At 40.5% G+C, this 18,893-nt stretch overlaps 3 protein-coding genes across 3 annotated transcripts; 1 reads left to right on the top strand and 2 right to left on the bottom strand.

Moving 5' to 3' along the window:
* Positions 1 to 736: 736 nt before the first annotated feature.
* On the bottom strand, positions 737 to 3,353 carry LOC118168744 (beta-microseminoprotein-like). Its single transcript, XM_035329281.1, has 4 exons — positions 3,185 to 3,353; positions 2,990 to 3,077; positions 2,227 to 2,329; positions 737 to 1,134 (listed from the first exon to the last, which is right to left on the bottom strand). The coding sequence occupies exons 1-4, from the start codon at positions 3,185 to 3,187 to the stop codon at positions 1,005 to 1,007; spliced, it is 324 nt and encodes a 107-aa protein (XP_035185172.1). The 5' UTR covers positions 3,188 to 3,353; the 3' UTR covers positions 737 to 1,004.
* Positions 3,354 to 7,315: 3,962 nt separating this feature from the next.
* Positions 7,316 to 7,681, top strand: ELOB (elongin B). Its single transcript, XM_035330572.1, has one exon. The coding sequence runs from the start codon at positions 7,316 to 7,318 to the stop codon at positions 7,679 to 7,681; it is 366 nt and encodes a 121-aa protein (XP_035186463.1).
* A 4,553-nt stretch (positions 7,682 to 12,234) lies between these two features.
* LOC118169334 (beta-microseminoprotein-like) lies at positions 12,235 to 16,383 on the bottom strand. Its single transcript, XM_035330573.1, has 4 exons — positions 16,210 to 16,383; positions 14,243 to 14,351; positions 13,461 to 13,566; positions 12,235 to 12,741 (listed from the first exon to the last, which is right to left on the bottom strand). The coding sequence occupies exons 1-4, from the start codon at positions 16,210 to 16,212 to the stop codon at positions 12,612 to 12,614; spliced, it is 348 nt and encodes a 115-aa protein (XP_035186464.1). The 5' UTR covers positions 16,213 to 16,383; the 3' UTR covers positions 12,235 to 12,611.
* Positions 16,384 to 18,893: the final 2,510 nt, after the last annotated feature.

The raw sequence follows: 18,893 nt of genomic DNA, 5'->3' as shown, positions 1-18,893 counted from the left end.
AAGATAGAAGAAAGGACATGAAGAGAACACCCATGATGTCACCATTAAATAAACTCACTCAAATTATTTATCTGGGCCTTTAAAGTTGTACAGCGCTCTTGTTATAATTGCTTTTTATATTGTATAAATATGTTTTATAGGATATTTTTATATAAACCTCTCTCATGGACTTTGTACCACGCACAGTGTAGCGCCTGAAGTCTACTCTCTAAACATATTTTATAGTCTGGGTTTTCTATACAAACAGCTTTCACAGGGTTGTTTGTCATTGGACTTTGGTCTAAACAAGATTATTGCAGGAAATTCTACCCCAGTATGGAAGGCTACAGAGTTATTTATATGGCATTTCTTTGCAATAGGTTGGACTCCCAGGAATGAGTTTGCCATTTTTGTAATACACCAGTTATCTCCTGAAAAATATGTTCCCTGTTACATCTGCACTAATGGATTGACCTACAGAAGGCACTAGGGTGGGGGAGGCTTTCAAAGGGATGTTTTCTGCTTTGTTTTATCCTGTTCTAGTGTACAAGTCCTTGGGAGAAATGTCAATGAGTGTAATAGCATAACGAATCCATTTGTCTGGCAGCTTTGTGTTATATCTGTTACTCTAATTGCTAGATGATTTCTAAATCAATAATTAGCTTTGCAACCATGTTTTTATAGACATCATGAATTCTTCTGTTTTCAACAAGACCATTCAGTGACTACTTGGAAGGAAAAGAAGTAATATGGTATATGTGGAAATTTATTTAACTCTGGATCCCAACAGGAATAAAGTCACAAAATTATCTATGATAAAGCTTTGTTACAAATGTGTATATAATAAAACAAACCCCCTAATGTCAGAAATGAGATAGACATGCCATAATTAGAGTTGTGAAAGGCATGAGGTGAACCCATTCCTCCTGAAACCATGTTGCTTTGCTGATTTCCTCTAAATGAGAGATCCAGAACACATTCAACTTCCAGGGACATGCAAAAGAGGAGAAACACATCACATGGACTTAACCAACTCCATTGTAGACTTTGCAGCTTATGTCAGGGTTTGTCTTCTTCACTACTTTGATTGAACAGCTTTTCTTGTGGAACAGACCAACGCAGTTCGCTCTGTCGTAGTTCTTGGGGATTACAACTCTGTCATTTGAAAAAGGCAAAGAGAAAAATAAAAAGTTAAGGTATGGACTGAGATATGGATGCTTATTGAGCCACAGTCAATCTGGGGAAGATACATTATGGCTTAGCTTGTAGACTCCATTAAAGTAAGCACTAGGAATTATAATAAGAGAAATACAGAGCCCTGATCATATCTGGTCACAGATTAAATGATTTACTTGTGTCTTCCAGTTCAAATACATTTCTCACTGGGCATTCTGTTAGGGATTGGTATAAATTCTTGCATAGAGACAAAGTGGGGACTAACTCTATCTTTCCCATTCAAACTAAGGCTTTTTTGTTGTTGTTATTGTTAAGAACAAACCATTTAAAGAGTGCTGAATCACACTAGCATGAATACCTCCCTGATGAGGTACCTCCCCTTGTCTTATGGCTGAGAAAAGCCAAAAATATTCCCCACCACATGTTTCTCAAGTTCTATCCCTCCTCATAGACCCTGTATGGGATTCTTTATCCTTCACCCCAAAAAGTTTTTTAGCCTTCTGGGAACATGATCAGTCCACCCTATTATACTCAGTAAGACAGCTGTCCTTGATGTGCCACCTGCTATCCATGAGACAGGAACACACAAGAAATTTAGAAACCAAATTATCAGAGCAGAGCTTGTGTGTCCTGTTGTGCTAAGCAGGAACGATGGGCTCTTAGCAGCGCGGGGAAGGGTGTGGAGCAGCACTAGCCGGATTAGATGCTTGCAGGCAGGCACTGGTCTGGAGCAGAGCTTCAGCAGTCCATATGTATGTGTGTTATGGGGCGTTTAGGTATCTATAAACAAGCTGCTGAAGACAAGGAGGAAGAAAACTGAGGCTAAAGGGAATCATACACCCAGTTAGTGTCAGAATCAAAAGAAGGGCCAGGTGATGTTCTAAAGAAGTCTGTGTGGTTGGCAAATAATTCTGCTTGGTCATATTTAGAGCTAACTGAGAAATAGGAAGAGGAATTTTGCTGAAGTGAGTATGAAATTCCAGTACATGATGTCACCAAAGCTCTTTAAGTCTGAAAATTTCAACCAATTCCTGAATAAGTGAACCCAAAAAATAATTTAGGGGAACTTACAAGCTGCAGCAAATCATTGCATTCATCTTACACCTGCATTGGTAACAATCTTCAGTCTTCCACACCGCACCAAAAACATAAAGGTTTCCGTTTGAAAGGCACCCTACATGTACACAGCAGAAAATAACAGTCAGTAATTCAGTATGAATGTGTATTAATAGACATAAACCCTAGTCTCATGTTTGTGGACTGGCAATCAAATCGCTGATTTCTGTAGAGTCACATCAGGGAAGAATGTGACACAGTGCTCTACAGAAAGGATACCATGTCTGTAGTGTGTGAGTGTATGACATGTCACTATAAAGTGGTAGCAATCAATACTAGAGAAGCACTATTCTACTGGAGAAATGCCTTAGCTGATGGCTGTGGTAGGATCTTTCTGCCCTTTCTCATTCTCAACATACAGGTCTAGACTGTCATCTCTCCTTCCTCCTTCCCTCTTCAACTTGTATTAGGCTTCAACCTGTTCTGCTAAACTGAATTTAAACACCAGTTGTATAGTTTTTGCTTTGATTTTAGTGTCAGGTACCCACTCAGATTAGTCAGTGCTGCTTGAAAGTACACGGCTTTTGCCATGTGGGCAAGAACTTCAGCTATCATCAGATAGTGTCTCTCTGTCCAGAGATGCTTCCGGATGGATTGATACCTGAGTGTAGCTGTTTGGATCATTCTTCAACACAGAATGTGTTATACTATTACAACATTTCTAACATAATTAGGCTTTCAATCTCTGCTTCAGGGTTGTCTAGAATTTTGCCATTACCGTATTTGCTGGATGGTCTAAAGTAACAGCGAGCATCACACAGAGTCCCTGAGAAGAGAAGGATCAAGCAGAAGACCAGCAAGAATTTCTACAAAAGAAACAGGAAGCTTTCTTTAAAACTTCCACTGTATGTACACATACACTCTCCCTCTCTCTCACACACACATATATATAGAATATAAGCTGCTGACTTACCATACTTGCATGGACTGCTCAAATCTCATAATAAGGGACAGTTGTCTATTTATATACAGTGAGGAAACAATGGTCAGTGCAAAGGGAGGTGATGTAAATGTGAGCACCTGGGGTGCCAGTGGACACTCTAACCTGTTCCTACCATCGATCAGAAGGTGTCACCTTAAAAAGCCTGCACTGATGTACGTCAGCATCTTGATCTCCACTGTGCCAGCATAAATCTTAAGAAACTCCAGCAGATACACTAGTTACTCCACATCAGCCCTGGTGTCAGGGGAAGAATTTGACCCCCCAAAAGCTATGCCTTCAGAGCTGGCAGGCTATCAAGAAGCAGTGGGGAAAGGGCACATGTGAAGTGAGGCAGCCATACACTATTGTTCGCCTGACCTGCTGCAAGGAGATCACCCCAGGTACAGAACAGGTCATTCATACAGTGCAGTGGTGTGGAGACGTGGCTGTGGTTTTCAGACTGATTTATTATAATTTCAATTATTTTATGTGTGACACATTATTTTGTCCATACTTAGTGAGCTGCAGGGCCTAGCTGTAGAGTGTTGTATCTCAGTTGCTGATACAAAGCCAGGCCAAGGAGGCAGTTACAGATCACCGTGAACAGATAGTACCTTTTTGTCAGCAAAAGTGAGATGAGCTGTGTGTGCATTGCCTTGGTCCAGAACTGAAGGTAACAGTCAGGATGCTTGTTACTCATGGATTCCTGACAGCAACAATAGTGATGCTAAGCACTGGGGAAGGCAAAGGAAGCAAAAGTTACAGTTTTCTTTTACCTTACGCATGCCCTGCCTCTGAAACAGCTAGGATCTTACAGCATTATTTCTGGAGATCATGAGGACATTTTACCACAGGTGTCCGACGCTTTCAGAATTAGACTGTTGCAATACACAGTATGTGAGGCTGCATCTCAAAATCAGCCAGGAAAACTTGCACAGATCCCAGACTGTCTGCAGCTGTGTCAGGGACTGTAGGAATCCACTGCTTTGCTGAGCAGAAGCATAGGCATAATACATTTTAAAACTTACCAGAGGATTCCCAGCATAATGAGTTGTAGTAATTCTATTAGCATGGGTCTTTCAGCAAGCCTTTCCTTGATTAGACACCTTGGTTACTCATCAGCTTCCACTGATTGACAAATGGAGGAAGCAAAGCTGCCCTGGGAAGGGGTTTGGGGATAAAAGGCACAGTGGCAGGGCACATGCCCTCTCTGGAGGGGACTGGAGAAAAGGAATGATTGCGGGGAAAGTAGCTGCTGCTTGCTGTGACAGAGGATTTGATTTATGTAAGTTGTTTGTTTGTTTTTGTGTACTTAGCATGAAGCTTTAGAGCTGTTATAATAGTTTACTTCTGATCTTGTAGTGCAGCTGATATTTTTTGTGTTAACCTTGTGATTGTGGTAGTTTACACTCTGTGTGGTTCTGCTTTAGGAAACAGTTGTGGTATCTAATGAAGCGCCTTAAGGAAAAACTTCTCTTGTATTCCTTAATGAATGAACTTCAGTCTGAAAAGAACGATGTGTTCAAAATGACTTTCTCACTTAGAGGAAATCAAGTGAAACTAGTTTCTCTTATGCTATTAAACCCTTAAACATGGGATCATATTCAAACTTCTGTCCCTGATGTAACTCTGAATCTTGTACTGTTTCTTGATGGGTCACTGTGAAGGTGTAGAGTATCTGTAATAGTAGTATAGTTGCAAGGACATGTGATAAGCAACTTCTGACTCAAAAGGCATGGTATATTCGAAATTATTCTCTTAAAATGGTAAGTTCACTTTTTTATTTCTTGAAAAGAAGTGGTGATGTTAATGACTATTTTATTACTCCTGTTGTTTCTCTGGTAGGCAAGTGCAGTGTGATCAAAGCTATTGCTGCCAGAAGAGCCTGGCAGTGCTACTTCCTTAACCTGATGTGTATATTTAAAGTATGCTCTGTGCCTTTTTTCCTTAATAATAATAATAAAAAAGGCAGCCTAAGGCCACTTTGATTGTAGACTTGAGAATGAAGAAACCAAATGCTTTGAAAGTGTATAACTTTGAGAGAGTTGTTTATGGGATGTGTAACAGAGTAAAGGCTGATCCTGTTTCTCTGTCAATGTTTGTGCTGACCTGCTCAGAAATCTTCTCTTGAGGCAAATAAGATTTTCCAGGTCAAGTAGGTAATAAAGGAGCAGAAAGGGTTCTCCATTGTGTAGATGTGAATGAACAGTACCTCTCAGGGCTGTAGTACTGTGTCCTCTGTGGGTCCCTCTATTAAGGGATGGCTTAGTTTAGCTTGCCTGGTTGAGGACTGCTCCTCCTCTGTGATGTGGCCCTTCTCTATGAGAATGTACTCCATTGTTTATCTGAGTGCAGTAGCACTGGAGTGACCACCCCTTGTGGCAGGTGGTGCCATCTTCCCTCTGCAGCAATGATTCAGGTTTGGCTTCCTGATGCTTTCAGGTTATGTATGTGTATGCTGCCCAAACCCCAGCCCTAAAGGAAATTTAAAATGAATGTTTCTCTAGCTTTACCTTTCTCTCCCCTCTACCTCTCTTTCCCTGTTAGTTCTTAACTCTATTAGTCTAGGGCTGATAGAGGAGGCTTTTATGTATGTGTGGAGCACTGTGTTTTCTTTGAGTTACTTCCAGTTGTTTAGCCTATAAACATACTCCATTTTGTCTAGCATGCCTGTGTGTCTAAATGTTCTTTGAAGCAAGAATTGAGTTTTCTAGTTGCTGTTCTTGCAACAGGCCTGACTCTTTAAACTGATCAGCAAGATAACATAAATATAATGTAATAACTCCACTCTGTTGAAGAGAGGTAAACTTGGCTTTTTTCCTTCCTTCAGTCCTGGGCTTGGAAAGGGGAGAATTTAGGCCTCAGTCTACAAATGTGTATAGATCCCAAGATTCTGCTTGCCTTCAGCAGGAATTGACCCTCACATAAACCTTGGGTCTGAGTCCAGAGCAGCTCCCTCTTATTTTGTTGGTTTTGCTGTACTTACCTGTGGCTCATTTCTCCCCCTCTGCATGAGAATGCACTCCAGAGCCTAGGGAACTCCAGCAGGACCAGGCACGTGTGCATGTCTGCAAGTTGGTGGTATGTGGCATTATGGTCATTGGCAACGCTTAGATGACAGCTCTTATGGGTCACTGCTTAGAGTTGGATGCTGACGGGAATAAACATCTGTTTCCCTGTTGGACAGGAAAAAACTACTGGAGGAATGGAGTTGCTTTTATTGCATCTGTTACTATCTTTGGTGTAATCTAGCCTGTATGACCATACAAGGGATTAACTCTAGCCTTGGTTTGTCATGGAAAGCTTGTTTGTGCCAGTGATATCAAAGTGCAAAAGGAAGAGAAAAACAAGCTTAAATGTTTCCCACCCACCCACCTCTCTCTGACCTAGTGAAAAAGAGCTCTGCCTATTCAGCACTGTAGCTTGTAGGTATCTGACCACTGCTTGCCTTCATAGAGGAGTGTCTCACACCCCTTCCAGAGGGCTCCAGTGGGGAGAGCAGTACTCTGGTTTCTCTTCAGATCGTATAAATCATCCCAAAGACAAGAGCAGCCCATACCCTTGAAATGTGGCTGCTTTGCCACAGAGCTGGAAGTAGGGCCTGGTGTCAATGGGATTAGGTGCAACTGGTCCTGAAGTCTGTGGGAACCAGTAATGGCAGCTCTGAGCAGATATCCTTGACTGAAGAGAGTCTTTAAGCCTCTTGGGTGTGACTTGTTCCACATGTGAACAAGGGACTGTGTACTGCCACTGCCATAAAGTACTAAAACGGCTGGACTTTGAGGAGCTCCTTCTTTTTCCAAGCTTTCTCTAATGTTACCAGATATAATTTCCCTTCCCAGACTGCTCTTGACTCAGGCATGGATCTCTAATCTTAATGCTGAGCTTGCTGTACTTGTACTCCATAGTTCTGACCATGAGGATCTTAGTCTGTCTAGCAGAGCAACTTCCTGTAGACTATTCCCTTCACTCCCCACCCCACCCACCCTTCCCCAGTGGGTCTAATCACCTAACAACTGTTCTGTCTTGACTTCCGTTACTCCTGAAAATACAGGTTTTCTGCTAAGAGGACTGAGACCTGCTTGCCACTGATAGAGGACTGTAGGAAGCCTCAGGGCAGTGATGGATGTCTACCTGATGATTCGACGTCACAAGACGACAATCTTCACTGAGGCAAAAGAGACGACAACTGTGCATGAGTTGAAGAAGGTGGTGGAGGGAATACTGAAGAGGCCACCAGAGGAGCAGAGGCTCTACAAAGATGACCAGCTGCTGGATGATGATGACAGGACTTTGCTAGACTGTGGCTTAAGCAGACAAAACTGCCGTCCTCATATTCCTGCCACAGTGGGCTTAGTTTTATTCAGACCTGGTAATGGCTCCTTTGAGCCACTGCGCATTGATCCCTTCTCAAGCACCCCAGAGCTACCTGATGTCTTGAAGTCCCAGGACTCTGGTAGCAGCTCCAGTGAGCAAGCCTTGCGTTAAACCCTAATCTTATGTTCTGCCTCTTGCAGATAGGAAGCTGGTGTTGTTTATGTATCCTGCTCCTATCCACACCCTTCCAAATGTGTCTACCTGACTAATAAAGCATTGCAATTCAATTACATTATGTCAATGTGCTGTAGTGTCTAGGCAACCCACAGAACTGTTTCCTCAGAGGCTTTTCTCAGATGGCAGCAGCTGATGACACGTGTGCCTCCTGAATTTTAAGTGGTATGTTCTGCCACTTGTTCCTTCCAGCCAATCCCCATGGCCTCATCAGTTCTGAGTTTCTGGCTCTGGGAAAAGAAGTGTTGCCCAGACTAACTTGGTAGACAAGCAGACGTCTGTCTTCATTTTGGCTCCCCAAAACAGCATCTTAGGAGTTTAGCAGGAAATCTTGGAGAAAGGGCTGCAGAATGCATTTCTAAAGATTTTGCTGCAAGCAAGACTAAGACCTGAGCAGAGGTAAGCTTAGAAAATGGAGCTTGTGTCCCTTCAAGTTAAGGGACACTGCACTAATACAATGTGCAAGAAACTTCTAAATCTGACACTGAGTTTGATTACTGGCAATGACTTGCACACTGCACAAAGATTTTTTTTTTTTCAACAGAGCTTGCTTTTCAACTTTCATTGAAATGCAAGAAAAATACAGAAGCACAGCGCAGTCAGAAATGGGTATACTAAAACTGCAGTTCTTGATAAGAGGTCTGCAAGAAGGAAGTCTGTCACTGCATGCTTTAAAGCATGGGATCAGCCCCATCAAACTCTTGTCTTTAGTCTTTTTTTCTCTCTGGTAACAATTAGAGATGCTAATATATCTATTCCCTGAATAAAACTTTGAAGTAGTGTTATCATTGAGATTTCTTTCTCCTCTATCAAGGATAATTTAAGTAGGCTAGTCTGTTGAGTCCAAAAACTTAAAGCTACTCAGTCCTGCCCATGACAGCTCCTTGGAGTTTTTTCTCTTTATTAATAGATTAAGAATACTTCTAAAAAGATGCTTGCATTCTTGAACCTCATTAGAACAAATTAAAAAGCTCAAGTCTGCCAGCAGCATCAGGATCTAGGTTTTCATGCTATCTGTACATCTGTCTTGCCCAGTCTTGCCTTCCAATACAGGTGCACTGTTGCAGAACTAGGATGCCATCTAGTGACTTACTCTTTTTTAGCAGAGAAGGAAGAAGAAAAATAAAGTTCCAGATCTGTTACCTTTGTACATGAACATCTGTACTGATGTAGCTGGATTGTAGCTAGAGTGATCCACTCTATTGAGTTATTGATACTTCCCACAACACTTGCTGGAAAAGTCAGGTCCTCTCTGAAGTCCTTGGCTGCCAGTGAGCAGCACCAAGCAAAATGGCACTGGCTTGACACTCTTCATTTCTGATACAATTTTGATTGTTATAAATTTTTAACCCCTTTCTACTGAGGAGGGTTGGAAGAGTCCACCATTTCCAAATGATACTCAGAAGGAAGTGAGGGAAGATATTAATGAGAAATATAGACTGATAGAAAGAGACTATATTCTAAAAACATAGGCCTGATGCAAGCAATGTAGCTGAACTAGATAATGAATTTCTAGGTGTTATGCTCACAAATGTTCTTTCCAGAATGCAATCTTACAAAAATGATCTTTTATTTAACTTATTTTTATCATTTGCTGTTAATATTGGGGAATAATACTAATACTGCTTTGAATTAACGTGTTTAATAGCCTGCATTACACAGCTGAACACTAGAAAAAGGAAGAAACAACTGAGATGGAAGGGAAAAAGAGGCCTCTGTCAAATAATCCCATCTGACTTCAGCTATCTAAAAGATTTCTGAGCCATTATAGTTATCAGTAAAACAAAACTGCTTGCTTTGGTAGATTTGTCTTGTCTTTGGAAGGCTAGGACAGAAATGGGAGATGCCTCTGGAATTACAGAGGGAGGAAAAATACAAGGCTGTTCTTGGAGGCTGATTTCGTGGTGGTAAAGGACTGCAGTTCATCACTACTCTATAATGGAGATCTACCTGAAGTAATGATTATGCAAGAGCCCTGAAATCCTGAAGTGCAGAGAAAACATGTTAGTGGCTGAGAACTACATGCTGTAAGAAATGAAATGTTGAATAATGTGGATGTGGGGGATAAATGTTAAAGTAACCCAGTCTTACTGAGTATTTTAGATAGGTCATATGACTTATGTGTTCTGGAGTTTCATATAAATTACTATTATAAATCTCATTAGCTTGCCCTAAAATAAACCACAGCTTGGCTTAGTGAAACATGCACACAATAGATTTGAACAGAAACTTTCGGGCTTTCAAACGGTGCCAAGGCAAACTTTCCTGCATACCAACAGAAGCATTAATTAAAACCAAAGTGAACATGCTTAACAACATTTTAAAAGAGCAGCACAAAGCAGAATGTGAGCAGGAAATTTCTAACTTATAATGTAAATAAGATACGTGCATTCCTTATTTATGATTGTTTAAATTGGTTTTTACTTTTAAGGCTTGTAAAAGTCTTAATAGGAACAATACACAAATAGGTGTAAAAACAATTAGGATTTAAGTGATTAACACTCCTTAATTGGAAAATTTCCACCAGATTATGGTGTAGGTGTGCTGTTAGGTTCAATAGACCTGATACTTGGTAGGGTAAGCATAATATTTTGGTTTTAGTGCAAGAAAGTCTTACTGGTACTTAAAAGTCTTGCCTCAAAAAGAATTACTGGGATTAGAGGGATCAGGATCAGCCACCTGAAATTTCATCTCTTTTTCTTGTAAGGCTAGTGGAGACGTTGCATTCTTTCAGGTAGGGAGATGGTAATGGGTAGAAGAGTGCACACAGCCTCTCCACTCTGCCTGGAACTGTGCTTGAACCCCCAACGTTCTGCAGAGTCTTTTAAACCTTTTGCATGTCAGGATAATGGGAAACTCTTATGCAAATGTTTCCGTTACACTATGTGGAGTGAGTGGTTTTATCACCTAAAGCTTGAAGGCTGGAATTGGGGGTGTATTCTTTGTAGGGGGCTGTGTGCATTGAAGTAGAGAAATGACAAGACAAAAACATTACTTGGCAGAAGTGGGAGGAGCAGAGGTCTTATGCTCTCTGCTCTCTCAGTTTGGAAGGCTTTGTCATCCTACCACAGCTAGGTTCCTCGCTACAGAAGGCAGCCAAGTCTCTGCTGTGCTTCTGGTGTCCTGAAACTAGATGTGATAGGTAACATTATCCTTTCCCATACAGAAGCAGACAAGAGGAGAACAGACAGCTCCCTGGAGATATTTTGGTTTAGACATTATCTTATTTTTGCATAGGAGACAGGGTAGAATCACATATAACAATTGTCAGATGCTAGAGAAAGTTGCTTGAGGGCATTTAAAAAATGGTTAAATTGGTTTTAATCCAGTAGGTGTACTGGTAAGGCTGGCTTTTCTGGAGTTTGGGTACATAAGTCATTAGCCTTAAAAAGGAAATTAAATCTTTGGTCACAGCTTGCTTGAAACTTGATGTTCTCTACGGACATGCCTTACAACTGAACCTGGAAGTCTCTTGCAGACAGAAAGATGTCCATGCTGCTACCCTTCCTGTGTCATCTCCTCTGGATGAAACTACAAAGAGCAACCCTAAAATATCCATGGTGCAGTAGTTTTTTTTAGTATCCATTTCTAGGTCCTCCAGACTCAAACCTAAAGTGTTGGAGTCCGTACTGGACACAGCGTCATTAGAAGATGCCTTCAAATATGCTTTCTCTTAGCACAGGTGAACAAAGGGAGGTAAACTGGCTCATGACCCTCAAACTATTGGGGCTGGTGTCTTCCAAGCAATGCCACTGAATTCTGATAGATTATTTTGTAGATGGGAAGTCCTGAGCTTTCCAAGCAGATGAGAGAGTGGGAAGCAGAAATAGAAGAGGGAAGCTGGTATCACTGCTTGCAGTTACACCATTGGGCAAAGTTTCCCTGAAAAACAGAAGCATGTTGTTTGTGGTAGCTGAATTGTGATCGCACATGTGGGTGCAGTTCCAAAACAGTTCTGGCCCAACTTCAGTATCCTTGGCAGGTGCTGGAGGAGCTGGGACTAGCCATCTAGCACAGTGAGTTGGAGCCCAGACTGTTGGAAAACAAAATCTGGGTGCTGGAGTAAGGCAGGCAGGAGCAAGAGGTAGGCAGGAAACCAGTAGCCTGCACTTGCACAATTTAAGTAATTAGTGAGCTGAAGTTTGAGGTAAAGGCCACTTCATACTGCAAGGACAAACCTGGTAAGACTGGTTCCTCCTGTGGATGGGGCTCAAGTTGAATCATTTAAAGATTAATCAGACTCTTGGCTGAGGAGTGGGTTTGCTGTGTTGTTAGACGTACAATACTGGGTAGGTTTTGGATCTTGAAGTCCATAGGTTGGGCAGGCTTCAAGTAGCCAAATAGGATAAATGATCGTCATATGAGACATTGTCCTAGAAAAGTGTCCAGAAAGACTTTTAAGCTGCTTTTCATTGCTTTCCCATACTTTTTGGACTGTTAATTCTTTAGGTTTTCTTCCTCAAAAAAAAAAAAAAAAAGTCACATGAATGTTTGGTGCTTCATCTGATTTTATTTTTAGCTTTAAGATACAGCTGTGTGAAGATAACAGAACATACTCCTTGAAACTGAAGTTTGAAGAGAAAAGAAGATTAAAATTGGCAGCTACTGATGATACTTAAAGTCAGCTTTAATTTCAGATGTCAAGGAAGGTATACGTTCTAACTGCATGGAGAAGAGGAAGGCAGAGAAACTGAGGAAATTTTTTGTGCATACATACTCAATTTTATCACTTAGGAAGGTTTTGAGTAGATTTCACTTGATGGCTGCATTTTTCAGTGTTTTTGAATTTGTGAGAAAGAAGCCTTGAAATTCAAAAGAAAAAGTAAAAAATAAAAGATATATAGCCCAAATCCAGAACTCTTCTGAGTTAGCCCACCATCCCTTGTACTGGGCATGTTTTTGAGTGATCATTTTTCTCCACTACTTCATAAGTGCAGGTCTCCTTGTTGAAAATGCTTACACATTTCTCTTTATCATAACCAACTGGTGTTGAATAGCTGTCATTGGAAAAAGAAAGAGGTGATGAGACCTAGAAAAAAACAGCTTCCATTTGAGGTTGTATGTACACACTTCTAATATGAAGACACTATACTGAGGAAGTGTTTAGGGGCAGAAAAGGGAGCTCATGTGGAGCTCCCAGATCAAAGGTGACTTACCCTGCTGCTTAAACAAGATGAAGAGAGAGTTGTAGCTAACTGATCTGATTTATGACCAAGGGATGTTTGTGTTTGTCGCTCTAATATTAGCAATATAATTGCCTTTTCTAGTTAGCCGTGATATGGAACAAGAATTGCATGAGTGGTTAGGTGTCACTACAGCAAAAATTACAGGCAAGCCAGTGTATTCCAGGCTGTCCCTCAGAGAAAAAAGAGGGGCAATGTGTGGCTTGGGAAAGATCTGGATAAGCAGCTGCAGAAAATTCTTAAGGATCTAAATGTTCACTCATGAATTAGTATCTTACCTGAACCTTTAGCCCCAATAAAAATTCACTCCTTTTTTTTTTTAAAAAAAAAAAATATATATTTTTTAAACATGACTTGTTTTTTACAGAAACTTCTTGCATGCTTAGTGATGGTGTTGGGTTAATGCATTACTTTGTGATATGAAAGGAGTGAGAGAAGAGTCATGGTGATTTCTCAGGGTCCCCTCTGTGAAGGGAAGTGCTTTGTGCTGTGCTGTGACAGCAGATGAAACCCCACTGCTTCTCTGAACTCACGTGGAGCAGCAGCTGATTCCATCCTTGGAACAGGAGCACTCAAGGCAGTCTGCAGTCTTCCACTGGGAACCAAATTCATGCAGCTCTCCCTTTGAGTCATAGCAGCCTGAAAATGTAGAACACAAGCATCTGTTAGTGTCAGACACGTTGCACTAACAATGCTATTGCCTGCTCAAAGCATATAGGAAATCTTCTGGCTTTTTTCATTAATGTAGTGGGACTACTACTATGTTAAAGCATGGAAAAGGATGTCTTCAGCTGCTCTGCTCCTTGTTGTTCTCAGCAGAACAACAAACTTTCAAAACTTATCAAACTTGCTTTATCTCAACCCATGAGCTTTTACATTTTTTTCCCCAATTCTTTCCTCTGTCCCAGGAAGGGAGTGAACAGCTGTGTGATGCTTAGCTGCCTGCTGGGCTAAACCACAATAGTGTGTCCAAATAATTGAGTATTGCTTTTGAACGCTTATTCTTGTAGCAGCACTCATAGTAAAAACAAGTAGTATGACTTCATGCAGATGAATAAACTAAGCCTATGCTACTTCCCTGGACAAAATCCATGTGTAATTTGACTTGTATCATGCTTCTTAGACAAACTTTTCTCTTTTATAACATAAATCCATTACTCTCCATACCCCATTTTCCCCATTTCACAGTGGTTCCTCTCCACTCTTTCCAATTATTTCTAAATTGTGATGAAATGTGCTGACTGGATAAACCAAAAATCAAATCAGGCAGTACTTGTGGTAGTGTGTGTCAAGTTGAGGACAATCGATTTCTCACCTTTGATCTCATCACCAGGGTTCACTGGCTTCAATGGTTGAAAGTAGCAAGCAGCATTGGACACTGCCACGCTAACAGAAAGAACAAGAAGGCAGGCCAAGAAGGTTTTCTGAAGAAGAAAGCAGAATTATTGTGAATACTCAAGTATATATTAAAACTTCCTGATGGCAAATACTATTGTTAGAAATAGGAAAATATATTGTGGTTTTAAACACAAATCTAATTGTCTTTTGCATTTTATAAACTTAAACATACAGTCAGAAATACCAAGCTATTTAGAAGAAGCAGAGCATCATTTGAGAAGAAAAAGGGTCTGTCTTTCCAAGGTGTTAAAATCAGGCACTGCCTGATACAGGATTGGTACATTCAGACACCTTCTGTGAAAGTAACCTGCACAGGGAATGTATTTCCACTAACTGCACAGTTGTTTAACAAAAACAAAACAAAAACACCAAAAACCTTCTTCACTGGAGTCTGAAGAACTGAGTGGATGTTTCAACCTAATGTTGAAGGAATGAGCTGAAGAACTTTAGTCAAAGTTAAACCTTCAAGATTTGGCCCTGTTTTTTTTTAAGCAGGAGTTTAGACTAAATGACCTGTAGGTGTCCCTTCCAACCTAGATAATTCTATATTATATAAACTTTCAGAAAAATCTGTTGTCAAAGTTTAGCTTAAATTCCTCAGCTAGTCCCTCATCCTTCAATGATAGGTCAAATTGTTTGAATGGCTTTCAGTGAGGACATGAGAGAAATAAGTGCTGGGATGGAATTATCTGTGATGAGTTTAAAATGTTGGTAAGAGAAAAGATAAATAAGAAATAAACAATGTCTCTCTCTCTGCCTGTCAGACAGAGTAGAACTATTGACATCTTAGAAAAAGAAGTCTTACCTTAGAGATGGAAGGAGGGGTAGACAAGCATTTAATTTTGCAGAGGCGAGGTTAAAAATCACCAGCTTATTTAATAGGTGGAGGGACAAGTTAAAGAAAATAAACCAATCTTATCACTGAAAACAAGGGATTTCTTTGGAGAACAGGAAATACACAAAGACGATAGTTATTTAAATCATGCAAATCTCGTGATCATTGTTTCCATAACGTCATAACGTCTGCAGTGACAAACAGGTATGAGCATCTGGTCACCTTAAGCAAGTCAAGTACAAAATATTAACATGTCCTCTGTGTTTATAATCTGTACTAATTTCTATCTTTCCCTGTAGACCAAATTCTGTCATGGAAGGGACCAGGTAGTTTTGAAACAGGAAACAATTACAAAGAAAAATAAGTTGAAAGATGATGATGTAGATGTCACTTATGGTCTGGCCCCAGAAAGCAGTATTTTGGCACAGATTTGCAGAACCCTGCTAGAATGGTACTAGTTGGATGGATCAGTCTGCTAGGCCTATGAGTACACTATAGAGCAGTCATACTAAGCAGTAGATGTTGGATCAAGATTTTAAGCATATCTCACTCAAATATTTTGATTTCTTGAAAGAAGAAAACAAGATTCTAGTACTTACTGAGATTAAATATTTTTTTGTGGGGAGAATTCAACTCTATTTGAGCTGAAAAATGACTAAAAATCAAGATAACATTTTTTAACTAAATACTTGTATGTTATCCAAACTTTTCATGAAAACGAAGGCCAGTGCTGAGTTGAGGCAAAACAGTTGCTTTCTGCCAGAAAAGTGATTACATCCAAACGTTACAGGAATTGAAAACAGAATGTTATAATAAAAACCTCCAACTGGAGTCTTATTAGATGATATCTTCCTTGTAAATCCTGGAATCTTTTACCCAGGGTTCTTACCTGCCTGTACTTATCTGTCTGACTTCTGTTCTTAAAACACAGTTTCTACTTTCTCTGAGTTATTTAGAATTCTGAATACTCAGAAAAACCCAGCAGAACCTCTTTTAAAATTTGTGGCAACATATCATTGTCATTTACAACGTAAGATATAAGGACTCACCATTCTCGTAGAATTATAAAGTTTCTAGTAAGGAGCCAGCCTGAATGAAGTTTATCTTGTCCAAGAAGTTATATAGAGAGGAAACTTCAGATACCAGTTCCTGAGCAAACTGAACATACTTGAATAACTCCAATGAGGTTTCTGCAAAATGACCTCATGCAGTCGAGATTATTAAAATGAACCAATTATACACGGAAGGTTTGGTTCTGAAAGGCACTGAAGAAATAGGTGTGGCTTTTGTTCCACTCCACATTTAGAAGGAAGCTATGGGAGGTACTTCAGAAAGAATTTCAAGCCTGAGAGGAATATTTAACGCACTGAAAACCCATTAGGGACTGTGTGGTTGTGGTTGTTGCTCACACCAAGATTTGCATGCTTAATTTGAACCATCTAGATTTTAAGAGACAAATTTTGAGCAACTTTTCACATTTCTTGTTCATCAGGTGAAGGAAGGCTCTTGTGGAAAAGGAGCGGTGGTTGGAAGGGTTATGTGGAAAGATGAGTTTCTGTGAAGAGAACCTGGCATCTGTGAGCCTTTAAAAAAGGATGCTAGATGACTATTTTCTTCAGTATTTAGTTTTCAATCATTTAGAAGACCCAAGTCCTGAGGCCCTCTGTGTGTGCAGTAGGCAGTATCAGGACAGACTTTCCAAATGCTTGGGACAGTAATTTGAAAGCGAAGGAGTCAAGAACAGATCCCTTTTGCTTTGTTTTGGTTTAGTTCATTCAGGTATTGCAAATTGTGTAGCCCTGGTAGCAAAAGGAAGACTTCTTGTTACCAGAACTACACAACTAGCAATACTTCAGCTAGTCTGGCTGCCTCTTTTGCCTCATTGAGTGGATTTGACAGTTGAGGTTAACTCCAGGCTCGGGTGACTACTCCACCTCTACCCAAACTCCAGAGTTGAGAGCTCACTCAGGATGCCCATTTGAGAAAGCCAGCATTATTGCAATGCATGTCACAGTGTGACAACTCATAGGTGCAGCCTTAGCTGGCTTTCAACTCCGTAGGCTGGGTAAATTGTCACTGCATATGAGAAGACAGTGTTTTTGTAACTTCCTCCTTTTTTATTTTATTTTATTTTTTATTTTTATTTTTTTTATTTTTTTTTTTCTTCCTCTGTGTGTGTGTGCTTTTCTTTAGTTACCAGAACTTTCTTTAGGATGGGAGAAAAGACCTAAAGAATTTTCAGGTATTCTTAGGTTTGATAAAACTGCCCAGAATCAGCTTATAATCAATAAGTTGTATTTGGCAATGTCAATGTATGCACTGTCCTGAAATGGCTAGTATCACAGCCTTGTGGTTAACGCCCTTGAGCTCTAATCACTAATAAATCAACAGAACATGTTAGTCCATGAGCATAGGCACTGGAAATTTCTTTACTGACATCAGCAGAGTACAAATATCCCCTCTGGATATGTCACAAACATATATGAAACCAATTTCACGATGTCATTGCAGTTTGGGATAGTTTTTCAGAGAAGGTATTCCAGACAAGATGCATTGTTCTATTAAAGGAAATAACAGACTTGTTAGGTTAACAAAATTATATATCCTGGTCCTTGGCCAAGGCCTTCTTTTGTGTTGGTTACAGTGAGGATGGAGGGAGTTCACACTCTCCCTTCCATTGTCCTGTCGCTATGCTGCCTGACCTAATTGCTTACATCTGAGATGGCTGAGGACAGGCACTTGTTTTGCTTGCCTGAAACTTGTACATGTTGGGGAAGTAACTATTTCACCTTGGCTGAGAAGGCTGTGGGAAGTACAAAGATAAAGGAGCAAGTATTCCATGACAGTTCATAAGAAAAGGACCATCAAATTACATCATCTTGATTCTGTTAGTGTTACCGAGTCATTTATATTTTTTATCCTCCCACGGTGTGGAAGCTTGCACTCAACATTTTGCTTCATGGGTGTCCTGCAGCAGGTTTTGTATGTGAACAAAACTCGCCACCAGACACACTGCAAATTGTGACGCAGGTGTGCTGGAGTGAGACCCGTGGAATCTGTTACAGCCAAGACCCAGTTAACTTGCTAGTTTGGTGCTGAGTGACAGAGAATGTGTTTATTAGTCTATCTCCAAAAAACACAAATCCAACCAACAGGTGTGTGCACTCTCTGCCAAGCTTTCAGACAAGCATGGACTGCCCAGCCGTCCCCATTGCAGGGCCCTTCCCTGATTTTTAGGCACAAGCTATGCCAGGAATGGAGAGAGGCTCTTGCAAGCAGCTTTCTTTGGAATGCAGCAGGGACTGATCTGTCTAAGCCTGTGCAATGCCTAGGGACAGTGAAGAAGCTTTTTGCATGATCTGTGTACCTCAGGTGACCCTTAAAACATGCTGTGTTTCTGAAACCATTCAGAACAGCAAATTCTGTGAATAGTCCGTTCATATATGCTTACTGAGGTCATCGTATATGGCCCATACTGTGTTGCATTTCTTCCTCACACTGCTTATGTGCAGGATGATAGATGCCATGCTTGTGTGGGGAACTAACAGATATCTACAGCAGATGTTGAAATTTCTCTGTTTTTCTCTGAAATTTTCTCTGAAATTTCCTGTTGCCTACTCAATCGGTTTATTTCTTCTTAAAAACATTCAAAGAATATAACTGTGTTCCACCCAGTTCTGTGTACTCTTTGCACTCATGCTGATGAACAGAGTATCCTGTTTCTTCCTCAGGA

The sequence above is a fragment of the Oxyura jamaicensis genome, chromosome 6 (assembly GCF_011077185.1).
Source record: "Oxyura jamaicensis isolate SHBP4307 breed ruddy duck chromosome 6, BPBGC_Ojam_1.0, whole genome shotgun sequence".
Classification (NCBI taxonomy): domain Eukaryota; kingdom Metazoa; phylum Chordata; class Aves; order Anseriformes; family Anatidae; genus Oxyura; species Oxyura jamaicensis.
This window is presented reverse-complemented; position numbering and strand designations above follow the sequence as displayed.

What these genes read in the sequence shown, in the direction of transcription:
- LOC118168744 (XM_035329281.1), bottom strand. An exon ending in TAGACCATCCAGCAAATACG is followed by an intron (nt 2,330 to 2,989) that starts GTAATGGCAAAA and finishes GTGTACATGTAG; the next exon opens with GGTGCCTTTCAAACGGAAAC. An exon ending in GCAATGATTTGCTGCAGCTT is followed by an intron (nt 1,135 to 2,226) that starts GTAAGTTCCCCT and finishes TTCAAATGACAG; the next exon opens with AGTTGTAATCCCCAAGAACT.
- ELOB (XM_035330572.1), top strand. Translation starts at nt 7,316, where the DNA reads ATGGATGTCTACCTGATGATTCGACGTCACAAGACGACAATCTTCACT.
- LOC118169334 (XM_035330573.1), bottom strand. An exon ending in CCCTGGTGATGAGATCAAAG is followed by an intron (nt 13,567 to 14,242) that starts GTGAGAAATCGA and finishes CTACATTTTCAG; the next exon opens with GCTGCTATGACTCAAAGGGA. An exon ending in GGAATCAGCTGCTGCTCCAC is followed by an intron (nt 12,742 to 13,460) that starts GTGAGTTCAGAG and finishes TTCCAATGACAG; the next exon opens with CTATTCAACACCAGTTGGTT.